Raw genomic sequence first — 20,338 nt, forward strand, 5'->3', positions numbered from 1 at the left:
TTATGCCTCTGTTTTTGATGCAAATATGCCCAGTTTGCTCCAGACAATTTCCAAGGTGGATTCTCTGAGGCAAAGAAAATGTCTTAAAGTGTCCTGAATTGCCTTGACTCTTTTTTGTCAGCACGAATATGTGACGTTACAACGCGATCAAAATGACTGCGGTACATTACATTGCAGTTTTTACAATGCAAGTCGTTACAACAACTTGCGCTGGAGGGCGCTGGACTTAGGAATAGTATGATTTAATATTCCAACATCAGTCTACGTACAGTAGGGAAGGTGTTGGAATAGTAAATCACACTATTCCTTAGGTTAGAGCGCCATCCAGCGCAAGTCGTTGTAACGACTAGCGTTGTAATACCAGTGATGTAAAGGCATTGCGATGCAATGCCCGCGTGGAAGTCAATGTTTCCGTCAGCACATGTCATAAAAAATGTAACTTTTGATTTTCTATTAGGTAAAATCAATGGCATTCTAACATAAAGACTTTATAATTGGTTAATAAGCTCTGCACTGGCCTCTCTCTCTCTACTGGCTGCTCCCTCTCCACTGGTTGCTCTTCCAACTGAATTGGCTGATCCTCCTTCTCTGCTGGATGCCCCTCCTCCCTTGCTAGGCTCCTCCTTCACCATGGCTGCTCTTTGATCTCGATTGATAGGCTCCTCCTCTTCCTCTGGATGCTCCTCCCTCTCATTAGGCTCCATGCTATCCATTGGTTGCTCTTCCATCTTGACTGGCTGCTCCTCCTTGTCCGCTGGATGCCCTCCACCCCGCTTCACTCTTCCCTCGCCACTGGATGATCTTCTATCTAGATTGGATATTCTGCCTTCCCTGCTGAACGCCCCCAACCCTGCTTGAATTGAATTGAACCAGCGCGCTGGTACTCCGTAGTCTGTCCGGCGTGAGCAGGTCATCTCCACACGTAACAGCTCCGAACACTTTAGTTGCAGAATAGGCAGGTTTTTAGTTGCTTCCTGAAATAGGACAATTCCACCGTGGCTCAAAGAGCCAGTGGGAGTTGAATCCAGGCTTGGGCACCCAGGTACGCAAAACGTTTTAACCCTACGAACCTTGAGAAGGGTAGCCAGATGGCTGGAGGATGACCGCAGAATCCTAGAAGGGGTGGAGAGTGGCATCCTTTTCCTGATGTAGATGGACTCATTGTCAGGTAGGGCTTTACGTACCAAAACCAGCGCCTTGAATTGAATCCTCTTTTTCACTGGTAGCCAATGAGGGCCCTGAGAAATGAGGACATGTGAGATCGAGGAGGCAGATTAAGGATTAGTCGCCGCATTTTAAACCACTTGCAAGCGGTTCAGGAAATAGTCAGGCAGACCCAAGTATAGGACATTTCCATAGTCAAGTCTGGAAGTGATTAGGGCCTGGATCACTGTTTTCCTAGTTTCAATTGACAGACGAGGTAGGAATTTTCTCAGGACTCATAGCAGCCCAAAACGGGTGCCTACCACAGCTTGAATTTGGGGTTTCATGGATAGAGCATTATCAATTTGAGCACCCAGATTTTTTACCGAATTGTGGAGAGTGGCCGGCGGAGGCGTATCTTTGGGCCACCATGACATCCAGGCCTTAGAGGAAGGTTCCGAAGAAAACAATCTCCGATTTGTCAGGATTTAATTTAAGTTGGTTTAAGGCTAACCAATTAAAAACCTTTGAAGGGGCATGCTCTGATGTTCTCACCCACAATGTCTGCGCCTTTCTCACACTTAAAGAGTAGCCGAGTGTCGTCCAAGTAGGATATTACTTTGGCTCGCCATGATTCGGCCAAATCTGCGTGCGGTGGCAGGTACACATTAAAGAATGCAGGGCTCAAAGCTGAGCCCCGAGGGAAACCCACCTTCAGATTCTGAATAGAAGAAGTATACGGAGGAATCCAGACTTCCTGACTTCTACTACACATGAACGAGATCAGCCACTTTAGAACCATGACGCCTATTCTGATACTCTGTAGCCTCTTCTTTAGTCTGTCGATGGGGACGGTATCAAAGGCCGCCGAGAGATCAAGCATAAACAGGACGGCCCTTCCACCATGATCCAACTTCTCTTTAATGTGTTCAGTAACCTCATGCAGCATTGTTTCACTGCTGCAGCAAGCTCTACAACCAGATTTACTGGAATGCAGAAAATTGTTGTGTTCAAGGTAGCCTGAGATTACAGAATTTACATATTTTTCAAGCACTTTAGAAAAGGCTGGAAGTAGAGAAATAAGTCGGTTGTTGGCTAAGACTTTATGATCCGATGATGGCTGCTTGATTAGCGGCATGCATCCATGCAGAGGGCATTGAGGTTAGAGAAGTATTTAATACTGCATTGACCACTAAATTAATGGCTGGAGCCACCTTGGCCAAAAGCTGAGCTGAGCTGGGTAGGGATCGGCAGGGAAGCCCAACTTCAGAAAATTGAAAGCAGATAGGGACTCCTCTGGTGACATAGGCAATAGGTGAAGAAGCATGGGGGCTACGCCATTGATCATTCTTGGGCCAGGCAACGTCATGGCGTGAATATCGCCTTGGGATATAGTTGCCAGAGAGCTTCGTATAGTTGCTATTTTATCATGAAAGAACTCTGACAACTGGTCGGTCCTTTTGGACAAATGTTGAAGATGTCTGGTGGTGATCTCGGGGCTCAGAAAAGATGTAACAATTTAAAAAAATCTCCTTAGATTTGTTCTCTGGTTCCTAAATTTTTTTCTCAAAAAAGGCTCTTTTCACTAGACTGACTTTTGTGTAGTGAGCCTTCAACGTCATTTGATAATTAATTTGTTCTCCGAGCTATAGTTTCTCCTCCATTTCCTTTCCAGTCACTTACATGATTTTTAACATGACTTTAGGATCTCATTAAACCAGGGGGCTGATTGCTTCAGTTCATGAGAGTGTCGTGCCACAGTGGGCGCTAGCTCATTTGTACTCTGAGAGATCTAAGCATCTTATTGGGAGGTGTCCGCCTCCGGATTTCCAGAGAGTGAGGGAATAGAAGATTCAAGGGCGTCCCCCGAATTGGTAGGGGAAATTCTATGGAAAGCTCTGGACACTATTCAAGTGCCTATGGGTTGAGTCTGTCTTCTTTTGGGGGAAATGGGCAAATTAAAACTCAGTAAATAGTGGTCCGACCAAGTTAGTGGTAGCGAGTGACCTACTTTAAGTGTGACAGTGGAGTAGATTTGGTCTAAAATATGTCCTGCCCTATGAGTCTGTTTGAGCACATATGAGGTTCGGCTAAGAGCAGATAGAGTGTCCATAAGAGAAATCACTTGGGCCTCCAGAGGCTTGTCCAAATGGAGGTTCAGGTCACCCAGAACTAGGACGTGAGAATATTTAAGAGACCAGGGTGCCAGAATATGGTTTAGGGATTGCAGGAAGGCCCCCAAGGAGGCAGGCGGCCTATAAATCAGGGCATCTGTTAGAGATTGGTGAGGCGATAAGGAGCAACCAAACCCTAACATTCTGCTACATCAAGCTTGCCCAGAGTGATGGGGACACAGTCCAAGTCCAGTTTAAAAATGATTGCCACCCCCTTCCTTTACCTATGGAACGGTCTCTTCTAAGGATTTTATACCCTTAAGGGATGGCCATTGCTAATGTGCAAGTGAAGGACTCGTTGAGCCAAGTCTCCGTTGAAAACATCAGGTTTGGTTTAAAGTCCTCCTTGGCCCTTCCCTCTCCACTCACTGCTCTTCCATCTTGATTGGCTGCTCCTCCATCGCAGTACGCTCCTCCACCTCGCTTGGCTTTTCCCCTTCACTGGCTGATCTCTACCTCTGACTCTACTTTCCTCTGTTCATCTTTCCTACTGGTAGAGACAAGACTGCTAAGGTCTGCTTCCTTTCCTCACGCCCCCACATTCACAAGCGCCACGTTCATTGCTGTGCCGCCATCTTGTTGACGCACGCCTCGCCTCACGCAGCACTCACCCGCATACATGAAATCCCTGTGCAGATTGGGCTGGAGATCGGTCCAGAGCTGTTGAATGTGGGGGTGATCGGTGCGCAGCAGCAGCTGCTCCAGAACCTGGCATCTCTGGGAGAAAAGCACAGGAGTGAGACTAATGGTGGAAACACTAGTACTACAACTGCCACTAAGAATAACAGAGATCATCATAAGAACAAGAAGCAGAAGTATAGCTCCTGACTGCTCCCATTCCCTGCTCCACCTGTACCCCCTCCCCTAACACATGATCTCCAGACAGAAGATCAAATCTTTCACTGCTGGCAACACACCAGGCCCACATTTCATCTTTCTCCTCCCCCATTGGCCATCAGCTCCCACCTTGACTTCCTGGCCGCGAGCAATGCGGCCCCCAGGGGAAGTGAGGTCAGCAGACCAGTCTTCCCCTGGGGAGTTCACGCGAGAGGGACAGGGTGTTAGGTAGTATAGGGGGTGGGTTTAGGCGGTGGGGTATAGGATAGGGTTTAAAAGGGGGCTGGAGGGGAAGTCCTTCCTCTTCCTGTCCCCAGCGCCTCAGGGAATAGGTCATAGGAAGTTTTGACCACCCTTCAGGTTTTAGGAGTGGGAATAAGGGTTGTTGTTTTGCAGAAGCGTGCCAGTTTAGGACGGGTTGAAGGAGGTGTTTTTGCAGTACTTGGGAGGGGTGGGTCGTCCATGACGGGCATAATCACCCTTCCGGGGAGGGGGATACAGGTGCAGGATGGGGGTGTGGCAGGCAGGAGTGCGATGGCTGGAGATGCTGGAGGAGGTTGAAAGAGAAGTGAGGAAGTTATGAGGTGAGTTGGAGTGAGTAATTGGAGTACGGGAGTGGATGATGGTTGAATGACATGAGGTTGGGGATTGCTAACTGTTTATTGATGTTATGTTTATAGTTAGTTGTCAACCCTGTCCTAATAAATGGCCTTTTACGCTAAACTAACAGCGTGGAGTGGTTATTGAGCGATTGTCTTGAGGAGCCAGGCGGAAAGCATGCTGTTACCGAAGAGTGGGCGGGTCGGCGGGAGTATTTTATTGCACGGCCTGGGAAATGTTACCGGAAATGTGCAAGGAGCACATGCACCCACCGTGATGAACCCATGGCTATGGACCTGTAGATGCGCGCAGTAAAATGTTCTAACTGCTGGCTGATTGGGAGGAGACACACTACGCGAGGGACCTTTGCTGGCCCCTGCCATCCATAGTAGAGATGAAGTGACCTTGGTAGTGGCTTGCCAGCCTGGCGTGCTAACTTCTCGGTGTCTTGGAGTCCATCGATGGAACTGGGGGGGCGAGTGGGCGGGGAGTGGGTATTTGATGGTGTAAATTTGTTTATTTGGTTCTATAGAAAAGAGTACATGAATAACAATGCTTGAATGTAACCTGTGTTCATCAGACGTTAGTTGTATGTGAAGACTGTGTTGTACTCATATTCAGTCTAAGCGACCTGTAATGTGTTTGTACTTTCATAAAAACCTCCTCCATTTTGAATGAATAAACTCTCACCCCTAACACCTCTACCTTCTCCTCCGCTGCTATCACAATCCTTCTTAAGCTCCCCAGTCCTGCTGGTGCCCTAAGAGCATTTCACTGGCCACTGCCTTGCAACCAAGGGAATTACAGCTGGCCATACTCTGGATATTTCAAAATCTGGATGGATTCACCAGATACCTGTTCCCTCGGCCATAGCCCAGAAGCCTTTTGCTTCTGTTTATGCATGTGCCTCTCTTGAAAGAGCCTGCCTGGATCTTCTCAACTGTACAGACATTCCCACCTCATTTACCAAGACTGTCCACTGCACCGGGTCCAACCACGGCTTTACCCACTGAACACCAAACCCTCTGATTCCAGCCTAAAGTCATACAGGCAAAGCCAGCCACAACTCCAAATTCAGGCACTCCTTTGAGGATTTAAATCATCCACTCTCTTTCCTTGGCCACAACATCCCACCCTACAACTTCTCTCCTCAGTGTCCCATGATGATGTTAATCTCAGGTGTTTACATGGATGGCTTCCTCTTTTCTAGTTTCTAACACACCTCCAGGCCCTCTTTGTTCACTATAAAACCCCAAGATGGACCAATCCTGTTAACAAAAACGCACATGATCAACCTCACTCCCACGACAACTCACTCCAGCTCTGGAAGATTATATTCCACTACCAGAAGAGAAAGTCTGTGCCTTCTTGTCCAACATATAAAGCAATTGAAAGAAACTAATATATTCCTGCCAGGCTATGACATCACTCTTCCACCGACCACCTCCTTCCTCTTCATCCCTTCCAAACAACAATGAGGCCAAGTCCTCAGCAATTGTCTTCTTGTAAATGGTTGATGTCTTGATGTCTTGATTCTCTTTCTGTCCCTTCTCTACTCATGGCCCCACTCTTTGTACGCGCACACGGTAAGCAACACAATATTGATGCTCATAGCCAAAGAATGACTTATCATCCCCCCACTGCTCAATACACACATCAACAACTCCTCTTGGCCCATGACTGCTTCCTGCATAAAGCAACAATCCCTCTGTTGAGAAGGCACCACTCAAACACAATACCCTGGTTAAAAAATCATTGTTACCAGCCTCTCCCGCAACTCTGCAATCCTTGAAAACTAGCAGTGACTCAACTCCAAGATTAGAGTTCCATGACATCCTGGAGGAATGTTTGTCAGGCTTTCCCTCTAACCTCATCCCTGCAGGGCACATTCCCCTGCTGTCCTGGGGGAAGGGGGGACGTGCGCAGCGCCCCGGTGCTCATGACGAGCTCATCTCGTCATGAGCCACGGTGGTCGTGTGCTCATGACTAGCTGAGCTCGTCATGACCACACCAGTTTGTGTAGAACGCTCGCACAGCAGGGGAATTAGCCCAGCGTGCGAGCGTTCCAACGGTCATGACGAGCTCAGCTCGTCATGAGCACACGAGCACCGTGGCTCATGCCGAGCTGAGCTTGTCATGAGCATCGAAGGTGCTAAACACAGTACCAAGTTTGCGGCTATCTGCAGATGGGATACCGGCTCAGTTTATTCCAATGGTCGATGCCTTGACTATAAGTTTGACTACACCTATCGTGGCTGATGTTGGACACCATTAACACTCTTCCTCAAAGCAACTTCCAATCTACCACTTGCTGCTCAACACATCTTAGCTTTGTCGAAGCCTTAGATGGCACCACCAGCCTCATAACTGTCTTGAGCCCAGGGCAGATCAATCAATGCTGTATCCCTGTATATAAGGACAGCCCAGATTTCCAAGAATGACAACCGAATTTGCTTCTGCCTACAGACACGAGGTGTATGGTCCTGCTTTGTCTCACACTTGGACTACTCCAAAATGCCTCTACCATGTGTTCTGAGGTCTGTTACCGATTTTACTCCTTCCTACAAGTACAAGCACTTAGCAAACCTTCAATGAAGTAGGACGTCAGAACTTCTCACTCCTCAAAGCATCTGTATCTCATGGACCTTCGAACACATGGATCTGCAATTTGTTACAACATTAACCAAACTCTACTCCGCTGCCTCCTCCAAACCAACTGTTAACTACTTTACAGTTGCAATGTTCAGTTACCTCCTACACACAATACTTTAGGGGGCATAGTTTACCTTTCCTTGCTCCACCTGCAACAGTTTGGAACATGAACATAGTCCTCACAAGGCTAATGGGTCCACACTTGGAACAAATGCACAAGTGTGAACTACAATTTCTCTCATGGAAGGTTGTTTTTCTTATTGCAATCACTTTCTTGAGGAGAGTTGGTGAACCCCAGGCACTAACAAGACAAGTCAAAGTCATAGTGGTTCTTCGAACCAATCCCACATTTCTTCCTAAAGTGGTTTCTGCTTTTCACATAAATCAATCAGTTGAGTTACCCATATTCTTTACTCAACCCGATTCTGTAGCAGAATGGGCTCTACACACACTAGATGATAGAAGAGCTCTACTATGTTATGTAGAAAAAACAAGATATTTTCGTAAGACAAAACAGCTCTTTGTTGCTTTTTTGCCACCACACAAAGACAAGCCCATATCTAACTCAGGCATTGCAAGATGGATCATGAAATGTATCCAAACATGTTATGTGAAAGAGAAACCGTGCCAATAACCCCTAGAGTGCAAAAATAAGGGCTACTATGGCCTTCTTAGGGAATATTCCTCTAGCTCACATCTGTAAGGCAGCAACATGTTCTACACCGCACACATTCACCAAATACTAATGTGTAGATGTGTTTGCGAGGCAACAAGCTAATGTAGTCCAGGCCGTACTTAAAACACTTTTCCAAACAAATACAACAGCTACAGGTTATCCACAGTTTTGGGAGAATACTGCTTTTTAGTCCATGCAAAGCATGTCATCTAGAACTCACAAGCCTCAAACGGAAAATGTTACTTAGTCAGTAAACAACTGTTCTTCGCATGTACATCTGTAGATTACATGCGCCCACCCTCCTTTCCGGGTACCTATACCTGCTGCAGTTTTCTTACTTTATATACATATGCATGGACATCAATATTCTACCCTTACTAACTCCATTTTCACCTTCTGCGGGAAAACAATCTAACAGTGGAGTCGATGCCCAAGCGCGCTATCACCGAAAGGAGGAGTCACCTTACCCTGTGACTGGAAAGACTTCTTCGAAGAAAAACAACCTGCAAACATTCGGACTCAACACTACTATGCGGAGGCGTGCAGCTTGTTATACGAGTTGAGTGGTGAATGCTTTTGCTGATTAGCTATTTTAAACGCTGTTTTGCTGTTTATTTTAAATATTTTATCTTGCACTACTTCCTGCACTCACCTCTCCTCGCCTGACCCGCACGGCTCCCTGGTCTACCACAGGTTTTTCCGCTTGTGTAGAGGGAGTACCGCAACCTTCTCCCTCACTTCCAGGCTGGAGACCAGAGGGGGCGGAGCTTCAATTCAGTATTTCAGACACATGCCTGATTTCCCACGCAGCGGATGTGCACAGCAGGTGCGCCGAAGGCAAGCCTGTCCGCGTCCGCCCGCACCCAGCCGGGTCCAAGGGTCACAACCCCTGTTCGTTTTTCAGGAAATGTGATTTCCTATACCCCCCATACACTCTATACTCTGAGAAGGGACATCAATGAAAATAGCTTGCACTCTCTCAATGTTGCAAACAGGATTCCTCACTGCTCCCACTGTGACTTTTCCTTTCTGCCTTGCATTAAAGCTCCCACGCTTTCTGGCAACTCATTCCCTTTTAGGATATTTCTATTGAATTGTAGATCATTCTCCAAACACTCTACTGAACTTACTATTCTGTTGGAGGATCTAAAACCCAACGCCCTTTTTTTGACAGAGACGTGGCTCCACAATGAATCTGATTCTATTCTTGCCCAAACCCTCCCACCCGGCTACTCAATATTACGGGTTGATCGCAAGAGTGGGAAAAGAGGAGGTATAGCTATTGTTCTTAATAACAAATTAAATGGCTACATTGCTGCAGGACCATTACCGAATTGTGAAATTCTGGCCTTTTCTATAGATGTCTCCCCAACTAACACTTTCTCTGGCATATTAATCTATCGCCCTCCTGGTGCAACAGAACAATTTCTCATTGCTCTTCCTTCTACTGTCGCTAATTTAGCCTATGCCCCATCCAATTTTATGGTGCTCGGGGACCTTAATTTTAACTTAGATGACCCCTCTGATCACATGGCGAATGAGCTCATAGTCAATCTCTCGGCACTGCAGCTCTCCCAGAGAGTATTTACATCCATTCATATTAAAGGCCACCTTTTAGATCCAGTGTTTAGCAATTGTAACGAGCTCACTGTAGGAACTCCCGTGCCACTTCCCTAGTCGGATCATTTCTGATCCCCTTAACCTGGGAAATCTCAGGCCCCCCTGATCCCTCCAATATAACCTCCACTCTGGAACGAAAATGGTCCAAACTCCCTATCGATCTCTGGAAATCAGTTTTGTACGCAACCACACCAGCCGTGACTCAAATCTCAATGTACTCATTGACAATTTTAGTCACTGGATCGATAGCTCCCTGGAGGTAGTACTCCCTAAGAGATCTACTCTTAAAAAATCCAAGCTGAATTTTTCTCCCTGGTTTTACCCTAAGCTAAGAGAATTTAAGCAATCCTGCAGAAGGCTTGAAAGAAGGTGGAGACAGAATTATTCAGACTCTAGTCAGCTAAAATATAGGGAGTCAATCAGAGTCTATAAATCTGCAATCAAAACTGCCCAAGCCACCTTTTATGATATGAAAATCAATTCAGCTGCAAACTCACCAAAGAATTTTATTAAATTGCTAAAACCCTTTCTAAGTTGCCTCAAAAACAATCTATGTCAGAGGGAGCACTCACGCTCTGTACTGTTCTGGCAGAGTTTTTTCAGCAAAAAACTCAAATATCTATCTGTCCTTTCCGGTTATCATGGCAACATGCGGCATTCTGGTTACTACTGGTACACCCGGATGATCACCAGCTGTTGGGAATCCAGTTTGAGGGAGCCATATTCGTGGACAAAGCGTTGCCCATGGGGTGTTCGATCTTGTGCGCGTTGTTTGAGGGCTTCAGTACCTTCTTGCAATGGGCTTTTTCCTGGCACACAGGCAATGAGACGGTGACGCACTACCTGGATGACTTCTTCTTGGTGGGATGGCCTGGTTCGGCGGACTGCCAGCAGCAGCTGGACGGTTTTAAGGAACTTATGGGCTACCTGGGTGTGCCCCTGGTGCTAGAGAAGACGCAGGGTCCCAGCACGGTGCTGTCATTTCTGGGAATAGAGCTCAACTCCGTGGCTATGGAAGCACGCCTGCCAGAGGACAAAAAGGTTCACATGCTGTCATTGGTGGACAACATGGTGAGGAAACAGAAGGTGACGGTTCGGGAGGTACAGGTTCTTCTGGGGCATTTGAACTTCGCGTGCCGAGTCCTGCAGGCGGGTCATACATTTTGCAGACGGCTGGGTTTGGCGCTGTCCGGACTAACGCTGCCACATCATCACCTGCGATTGTCGGCGGGGACAAAGGAGGACCTGCACATGTGGCGGGTCTTCTTGGAGCGCTTCAATGGTGTACCCATGGTGCCCCCGAGGACTGGGACTGGGACGTGACCATCTCATTGGATTCGGCAGGGGCAGGGCGGTTTCGGTCTGTACTGACGGGGGATGTGGTACGCAGAAGAATGGCCGCCGCATTGGCAGGGCAAGGGGGCGGAGCATCACGTTCTTAGAACTTTTACCGCTGGTGGTCGCGGTGACGGTGTGTGCGCGAGAGCTGGCGCACAAACGGGTGATCTTCAAAGTGGACAACATGTCATGGTGCAGGTCGTCAATAGGCAGTCGGCCAGGGACCCACAGGTGCTCAAGTTGATGAAGGTGTTTGTACTGCGATGTTTGGAACATGACTTTTTGTTTCAAGCCCGACATGTGCCAGGGGTGGACAATGACATTGCGGATGCTTTGTCTCGTTCACAGTGGCAGAGGTTCCATGGGCTAGCCACGGAGGCGGACGAATGCAAGATTTCGGTGCCGTTGGGGCTGTGGTCAGTAGGAGAGACCGGGTCGTACAACTGGTAAGAGCGCCGGTGGCCGTTCCTACCTGGAGAGCGTACGAGCAGGCATGACGGGAATTTTTGGAACATGGGGCAATGCGGCAGGACGATCGGTGGATGTGGAGCGAACAGGTGGTGCAGTTTATTCTGCAGATGATGGACAAGGGGATGTCGAAAGCGACGATTGCCGGCAAGTTGTCGGCCGTCGCTTTCATGGGAAAGTTGTGGTGGGGTTACGTGCCGTCAGAGGGGGAATTGGGAGCACGTCTATTGGAAGGTTGGGTGTGGGAGAGGGGAGCCTGGGTTAGTCAGCGCCGGCCCATCATGGTGGGTATGCTTGTAGGCTTGATACATATCTTGCCGCCGATTAGCAGCAACCGGGAGTAGACCATTCTGTTTTCCACACTCATGTCGTGGATGTATTTTGGGGCTTTTCGAGTTTCGGAACTGGTGGGGCTCAAAGGGAGGCTGGGGGTACATTGGGGGGGGAGGTGGAACTGAGGTGTCTGGAAGTGGCGGTGCTGTTACAGCTTTCCAACTAACGGGGAGCTGGGAAGTGGGTCGTTATGGACCCGGTGGAGACAGGTGCCGTATGCCCAGAAAGGTGGGGGTGGTTTCTGGCGTCCCGGAGGAGGGTGGAGACAGGGGACGTTTTTTGCCAGGTTGACAAAGGCAGGGTGACGGCGGCTCAGCTGCTATGGGTCCTGCAGCACGTCCTACGCGCCATGGGTGAGGACCCAAGGGTTTTTGGGGCACATTCTTTCCGTATAGGGGCGGCGACGGATGCAGCAAGAAAGGGTTTGGGGAGGGAGGAGCGCATGCACTTGGGGCATTGGAAGTCAGACTGCTACAAGATGTACATCAGGTTGAGGGGGGTAGGAATGGAGGAACGAGCTTGATTTGTGTTTTCCTCTATCTTACATGTGTGTCTTTCCAGGTGCGGTGGCGGGGCCGGACGAAGCTGCCCTGTCGATCCTCCTTATGGGACACTCATTTGCGAAGCGGGCGGAACGTGCCGAGTGGGATAAGAACCGGAGTCTAAATCTGGAATTGGACCCTAGGCAGTTTGCATGTCATTGGCAAGGAAAAGGGGGCATGAGCTGTTGCCAGGGCCGAATAAGGTGGTCAGGAGGGGATTTTGTCCGGATGTGTCAGCCATTCATCTGGGGGAGAACGATTTAGTTCAGTGCAAGGGCCTAGCTTTGGGATTTGTTGGAGATACGGCGCCAGTGGTCAGGTTGCCATATCATATGGTCGAAGTTTATACCCAGGCGGATTTGGAGAGGAGCAGAGTGGCCGGCGGCCATAGACGCATAGGAATATCAATAGGGATATGAGGATTTTTGGCAAGAGGGAAGGTTTTGGTAGGATGGAACATCCAGAAATACTTTATGGGGTAATGTACTTTTTTAGAGAGGACGGGTTCCACCTCTCTCGGTATGGGATAGAATGGAACATTGTGCAATTGAAGGAGGCTCTGGACAAGGTCATAGCGGTATGCAAATATCCAAAGAGACAGGATGCCTGGGGGAGGGAGGGAGGGGGCGGGGGGGGGGTCGAAAGCCGTCAGGACGACTTTCGAGTGGCGTTTTTTCCTAAGTACTGGGGGATTTTATGAGGTGTGGTTTACAGTTGGGGTAAATACAAGACGTTATCTAGCTAGGTAGGTAGGAAAGTTGGGAACTGCAAGTTTGTGTTTATAATTGTTGCAGGGGGGAACCATGTTTAGGGGAGGGGGGTATGTTAGGAAGACTATATTTAGCAAGGTTTAGTTTTGTACGGCGCAGGCCAAGGGTAGTTATTCGTGAGGTGCACCTGTTTCCAATAAAGCGGCCTTTTTCACACCAACAAGCTGGTCTGTGGTCTGTGCTGCCACCCGTACCCCCCCCCCAACCATCCCCTATGCCGGCCCAAGATACTGTTCCGACTCTAAGGGAAACAAAGTTGTCATGTTTATGCGGTTGTCAGAAACGAATCCCTTCTTGTTCATTCGAGAAGTTTCTAGTGACCTCTGAGTTAGCTGGCACACACAAGTAATTAAGTTTAATGTACTTGATCGAGACATACGACCTCAGTCCTATGTCAAATCTATAGTGTATATTATTCCAGTGCGCAGAGCCTATCAGGGGTATAGGAACTACACTACACCTTCCGTTTCCAAAGAGAAGCTACATTAAACTAAAAACGTAAAAACATCTTGAAATCTCTGCCAGTAAGCACCAGGGCTATTACTCAGGTCAAAAGACCTCATATGCCAGGCATTGTACAACATGTCACATTCAACTTTTATGCGCCTTTGCTATCAGTTATAAATAACACAGTAAGGAAGTACCATGGGAGAGTGTGGCGACAGGATAATTTGCCCTATTTGAATTGGTGATGACTATGGTCCACTGCCATCTCAGTATATTGCTATGAATCCTTTATTTCAGCCTATTTGTAGGGTTTGCCTATTGGCTTTGGCATGATTCTATGCCTATTTTGCCTCTTTTCGGGCCTAATGGCCTAAACTAGAGAGCAGCCATCTTGTCTTTCTGTCTCAGTTGTCTGAGGCGTTTGTAGGTCAGAAGTGATATTTAGAGTTGAGTTGTTATTCACTAGCTAGAAACCAGTGAGGACCGGCCCTTATCAAATAAATGTGCTTACTTCCCCGGGCTCTAGACGCAACTACAGCTGGCCACTGTGGGAGCGCAGGGAGCGCGGGGCTTGGTACTGGAATTCGGTGGGAGGCCGGGTGCTTTCTGGAAATTTCCATGAGCAGAGAGCCTCCCATATTATCAGAGAACAGAAGAGCAGAATTGTCAGATGGTTTTTGGAATTGAAGAGAGCGGTCAGATGGTTTTTGGAATTGAAGAAGTCAGTTGGGAGGCAGCTGGAAGAGTTAGAGTGCAGTTGGAACCAGTGGAGTGCAGAGACCATGATGAACATCAGAAGTTGGTACGTTGGTGGTGGTGCCATGGTGATGGATAGAGTCCTAATTCCACCAGAGAGGGACAGAGAGTTGGACCCTTCTTAATAGGGTGAGGTGTTCTTAAAATACTTTCATTATATTTGTTCATAATTAATCACTTTTCGTTCAGCTACCTATTTGTATGTCATAATTAGTCACTTTCCTTTTAGTTGTTATCCTATCATTGTGTCACAAAGAGCATTCATGTTTAACCATCTTTACTTTTCAGTTCTTAATATACATGTATGTGTTGGTGATTGCTTGTTAGTAGTTATTCTATCATTGCTCCACAAAGAGCATTAGTTATTTAGTTCCTTGTCATTTTAATAAAGAGACCCCAGTTTGCAAATCCTGTTTGTTTATTGTCTCTGAGAGAGAGTATAGGGTTCCTTTTTAACCAGATGCTGATGTATAGAGGGCTGGGAGACACCCCCACTTGCGGGTAACTGTTGATAACTAGGTACACTACTCAGGATCAGGGATGGTTGCAAGACAGAACATTTAGTTTGCCCTTAGTTTCTGTGGAGGAAGGTCGGGACCCTTTTTTACCAAATGCTGACAGAGAGATTGGTGATTCCTCTCTGGTAAGTAATTGCAGATACGGAAGGGAAATCGGCTCCTAAGCAGGAATGCCCAAATTGTTGATAGATTAACCCCACATAGCATAGACAGTCGGGAGACTATAAAGAATCGTCGGGTGACGTTAAAGATAAAGAATCATCGGGTGACGTTAAAGATAAGATAAAGAATCGTCGGGTGACGTTAAAGATAAGATAAAGAATCGTCGGGTGACGTTACAGATAAAGAATCGTCGGGTGATGTTAAAGAGTCAGTTATTCAGTGAGGTGACTATAGGATGTGATATGGAATTCCTTAGATGTTAGTGGTATTTTTGACTGTACAGGCTTGTAAATAGCTCTTTTTCCCATTCTCAGGTGAATATTCTAGATATCATGTGTAAAGTGGCCTGAGAGGGGTGTGGTTGCGTGACGACTGGGTTAGCTACGATTGGTAGGCTGCTTGGTCTGAGAATCCGGTCGTTACAGAGAGCCAAGGGAGGGGGTACAAAAGATGTAAAATTAGCCAAGCACATTGACAAACAGGGAAATATAAAAAACAGTGGAAAAGGCACATTGAGTCAAACAAAACGAGAAAGTACAGAAAGAGAAAATAAGGAGGAGAATAAAATGAGGTAGAAAGAAGGAAAAAACAGAGAAGGAAGGAAGAAAAAAGAGGAAGAAAGAAATGATAGGAAGGATGAGGGTTAGAATAATAAATAAAAAGGAGAGAGAACAAAATGGAGTAAGAGAAAATAGAAAACAGGAAAAATGTGAGAAGAAATAATGGAGACAGGAAAAAGACAAGACGAGAAAAACATATGGAGAAAGAGAAGAACAAGAAGGGAAGTTCGAAATAAGAAAATAGAATTGGAAAGAAAAAGAATGTAGAGAAAAAGAAAGAAGAAATAAAATGGAAAATACGTGCACGAAAGGCAAGAAATAGGAGAAAAAAGAGAAGAGGGAGAGAAAAATAGAGAAAGACAGATGAAAACGTTAAAAGAAAATGAAAAATAACAATAGACAGTTAAAAAATAAAAAAAGAGGCAGAAAATAAGAAAACAAATCAAGAAATATCCAAAAAATAAGATACAATGTCAGACAAGGGCAAAAAAGAGGGACTGACAGGAACAGAGGAGATAAGAGAGGAGGTGAGAGAAGATGGATGAGGAAAGAAGGAAAGGACAATATGAATAAAAAAGGAAAGAAGAAGTAAAAAGGGAAGTAATGAGAAGCCTATGAGAAAGCTGTATAAGACACGTAGTATATAAAGTCATTTGGGCGATAAGAGGGAAGGAGAATGATGGGGGTAAGGCAGAATGATAGAGATTCAGGTGAAATTGATGCTTGTGCGGGCTCTGGCATAGAGTAGCCTATTTTGGAGATTGTGGGCAAAGGACAAGCTGTTCCTTCTTGTAATATTGTCAGCAAGCTTGGCATTATTTTGGCCATCTGAGACACTGAGCTGGCCCTCCTTGGCAGCTGGTAGTCACCTATGCCTTCTTATGCATATTGGTTAATGTTGGTTATATAGTGGGTGGCTACCTCAAGCATGGCGGACATCACTGTGATGAGGTTGTGATGTATGGGTTTGTGAGGCAGCTGTCAGACATGCGCAATGGTAGCACATGTGACAACTTGAAGAAAACCACAAGCCTGGGCCAGATTCACAAACTGCATTGTGTAGTATGTAAAGTAGCAATACAGCATTATTAGGCACATACTATACAATTAAATTAACAAACCTACAAGCAGAGACCACCTCCTCTTCTACCTTGTTTGCTCGATGATCTCCGCCAGAGGGGCTGAGATCCGTAAGCATGTAGGTATACGTTTCAGTGGGAAAGGTGGAAGGGGCTGGGGGTGTGGTGGGTAAATGGGGAATAAATGTGGGTGTGGGGTGAAAGAGAAGTGTAAACACAAGGAGATGACGGATGGAGCGCTGAAACTTTTCAGACACTCACCCCTAATCACAGATCTGGTTTGAATCCATCATCATTCTTTAGCTCACATCACCACCTCAATTCAGACCCAGCCATATACAAATCAGTCTTGACCCTGTGCCTCATGGGAACAGTCCAACTCGAACTGCCAAACCTGGTCTTCCCTGAACCGGAAACAAGCATCCTGGGACCGGTTTCAGGGTAACACCCTTCTTCAGTCAGGCTAGCATGAATCGAGTGGCAAAGTGAGCAAGGGACCCACATCTGGGCACACGCTGCCAACTTAGGGTGAACAAAGCAAACACAAGGAGATGATGGATGGCGCGCTGAAACTTTTCAGACACTCACCCCCAGTCACAGATCTGGGTTGAATCCATCAACGTTGTTTAGCACACTTCGCCACCCCAGTTCAGACCCGGCAATATGCAAATCAGACTTGACCCTGTGCCTCATTGGAACAGTCCAGCCCGAACTGCCAAGCCATGCCTTCCCTAAACCGGAAATAAGCATCCTGGGACCGGTTTCTGGGTAACACCCTTCATCAGCCAGGCTAGCTTGAATCCAGTGGTAAAGTGAGCAAGGGACCCACGTCTGGGCATACCCTGCCAACTTAGGGCCAACAAAGCAAACACAAGGAGATGATGGACGGAGCGCTGAAACTTTTCAGATACTCACCCCCAGTCACAGATCTGGGTTGAATCCATCATCATTTGCATTTGTCACCCTGAGTGGGACAGGTATGCCCAGACGTGGGTCCTGTGCTCTCCATGCCACTGGAGTGAAGCTAACCCGGCTGATGAGGGCTGAAAGCCCGAAACCGGTCCTAGGATGTTTGTTTCCTGTCCATGGAGGACCTGGCCTGGCAGTCCGGGCTGGACTGTTCCCATTGAGTGCAGGGTCAAGACTGATTTGCATATGGCTGGGTCCAAACTGGAATGGCATGGTAAGCAAAAAACGATGGATTTAGGCCCAGATCTCTGTACTGGGGTTAATGTATGACATTGTTCTGCATCTGTCCATCAATTGTTGTTTTGCGTTAAAGAGAAGTGTGACAGGGCATACCAATACGAAACAAGTCCATAAAAGAGTAACGAACATTGTAATTCACTAAATAAACTTCAAAAGGTATTACAGCCCTAAAGGTGTCAATACAGACTCAAATGTACTCCGGACCATCCTTGAAGTAAGTCAAGTATCACACATGGCCTACCATTGATACTGCAACAAAAGGCTGGCATTGAATTAACCACTATACATATATTTTTTTTAAGTGATGAAAAAGTATATATAACTATTGACTATTTTTTAATTTAATAATAAATGTAATTTAAAATTTTAACTTTAAACACAATTAATAGCTTTTAACTATATTAAATATATACCTTAACAAAGTTTACTAAAAATGTAATAAAAATGTTAGTTAAATGTTCACATTCAATTAATATAATTAATTCATGTTATGATTTAATACACATTTCATTTGATGAGTTAATGTGCTGTAAAATGTTATTTTATAATTTGCAGGTTAATAATAAATATGTTTAAATATTTTATATTAATCTTATTCATTAAAGATTTTATTTTTGTTCAGGAATAATAAACTATAATACATTTCCATATACTTTCCCTTATCGGGGTCACCTCCTCCAACAGTCGAAAAGTTACTAATAGAAATGTGTTCATTCAATTATATGAGGTTGCACCCCCTCATTTGAGAGGCTGGAGGCTTGTAAGTATACAACCAAGTGTCAACCTTTATTCAGAAATTATAAATATATATATATATGTGTTGATTTAGCTTTGTAACGTTTGTCCCTTGTATTTAGGGGCCAAACCTGTTGATTTACTACAAATTAACGACAGATATTTGGGTGAAAAAAATATTTTATTTTCAAAAAAGAACATGCAGGCATTTAGAAACAGCATGTGTTTTTCCAGGAAATGCAAAACTGATGCTTGGGAAAAAGTGATTGCATTTATAGAAGTTATGCAGAACTGATATTTGAGTAATAATCTATTCTCACTTCGGGACAATCAGTGCAGAAGCAATCCTGGAGTGACAGAGGGCAACTGCTTCCATTGATGTTATTACATAATTCATAAGGAGGTTTTCCGTCATGTATTTTAATAAATCTTTTAAAGGCATTATCATGGTTTTTCTCAACATCAGGCTTCAGAGCACATGGTTAGTGACCACTTAAAGTCGATGTAATCTGAGTAGTAACTAGTCAAATTGCATTACTGGCATGCTAGGTCATATCGAAGCACCCGCTGTGTCAGCTTCATCAGGGGTTGCAGTGGTCTTCGTTGGCTCACAATTAATAAGCGCATCAGCTTTAAAGCTCTCTGCATGGTACATAAGGCTCTTTATCTCCCATATCCTACAAGATTCAAATCCATGTTTGGCTGGTATTCCCCAGGCAGACCTCTACGTTCATCGCTTCAACTACAGCTCACAGTACCAAGAACCAAAAGAAAGAAATGGGGCGATGGAGCATTTTCTACGGCTGCGAGCAAACTTTGGAATACTCTTCCACAAATCATATGGGCCATCCCTCAGCTCTTGCCCTTTAGGAAGGCTCTTAAGGCCTGGTTGTTCTGCTTCTAGCTATCTTCTAAATCTGGTATACATTTGGACTTTTCCGGATGGTGATCTATAGCGCCTTGGTGCCCTCGGGTAATTGCTGCGCTCTATAAGTTTTGAATCAAATCAGTGGTCAGTTTAAATACTTCTTATGGCACTTCTTAACTTTGATCTGCTACTGGCAGGTCACAAGATCAAAGTAAACACTAATTAGAACATTGTAAGAAAGAGGATAGTAGGACTGCTGTGGAGTGAGGCCAACGGACAGTAAAGAAAACTATAAACAATGCAAGGGGAAAGGTGAAAGGTAAACGGAATGACAGCATGAAAGAAGGAAAGGAAGATGAATGTAAAGAAGAAAAGGGATGGGAAGAAAAAAGTAGGGAGAAGAGAAGACTGAGAGTAACAAAAGAATGAAAGAAATATGAAACAGAGAATAGAGCAGGGAAGAAGGAATTAAGGAAGAAGAATGTAGAAGAACAATTACAACACACCTCAGATAGGGTTGGAACTTCATCCTTCATTCACTCAGTGTGATATGGCCCTTCACTCAGTGTGATATGGCCCTTCACTCAGTGTGCTATGGTTCTTCACTCAGTGTGATATGGTTCTTCACTCAGTGTGATATGGTTCTTCACTCAGTGTGGTATGGCCCTTCACTCAGTGTGATATGGCCCTTCACTCAGTGTGATATGGCCCTTCACTCAGTGTGCTATGGTTCTTCACTCAGTGTGATATGGTTCTTCACTCAGTGTGATATGGTTCTTCACTCAGTGTGGTATGGCCCTTCACTCAGTGTGATATGGCCCTTCACTCAGTGTGATATGGCCCTTCAATTA

At 45.9% G+C, this 20,338-nt stretch overlaps 1 protein-coding gene across 1 annotated transcript in view; it reads right to left on the reverse strand.

Annotated features, from left to right (window-relative positions):
* The window catches only part of LOC144826369 (uncharacterized), a 377,712-nt gene that overhangs the window by 324,645 nt on the left and 32,729 nt on the right, over positions 1–20,338 (reverse strand). The window contains exon 3 of the mRNA XM_078684697.1: positions 3,929–4,034. Within this exon, the coding sequence (XP_078540823.1) occupies positions 3,929–4,034 (106 nt within the window). The remainder of the gene's footprint in view (positions 1–3,928; positions 4,035–20,338) is intronic.

This window comes from Lissotriton helveticus, chromosome 3_2 (assembly GCF_964261635.1).
Source record: "Lissotriton helveticus chromosome 3_2, aLisHel1.1, whole genome shotgun sequence".
In the NCBI taxonomy this organism is placed as follows: domain Eukaryota; kingdom Metazoa; phylum Chordata; class Amphibia; order Caudata; family Salamandridae; genus Lissotriton; species Lissotriton helveticus.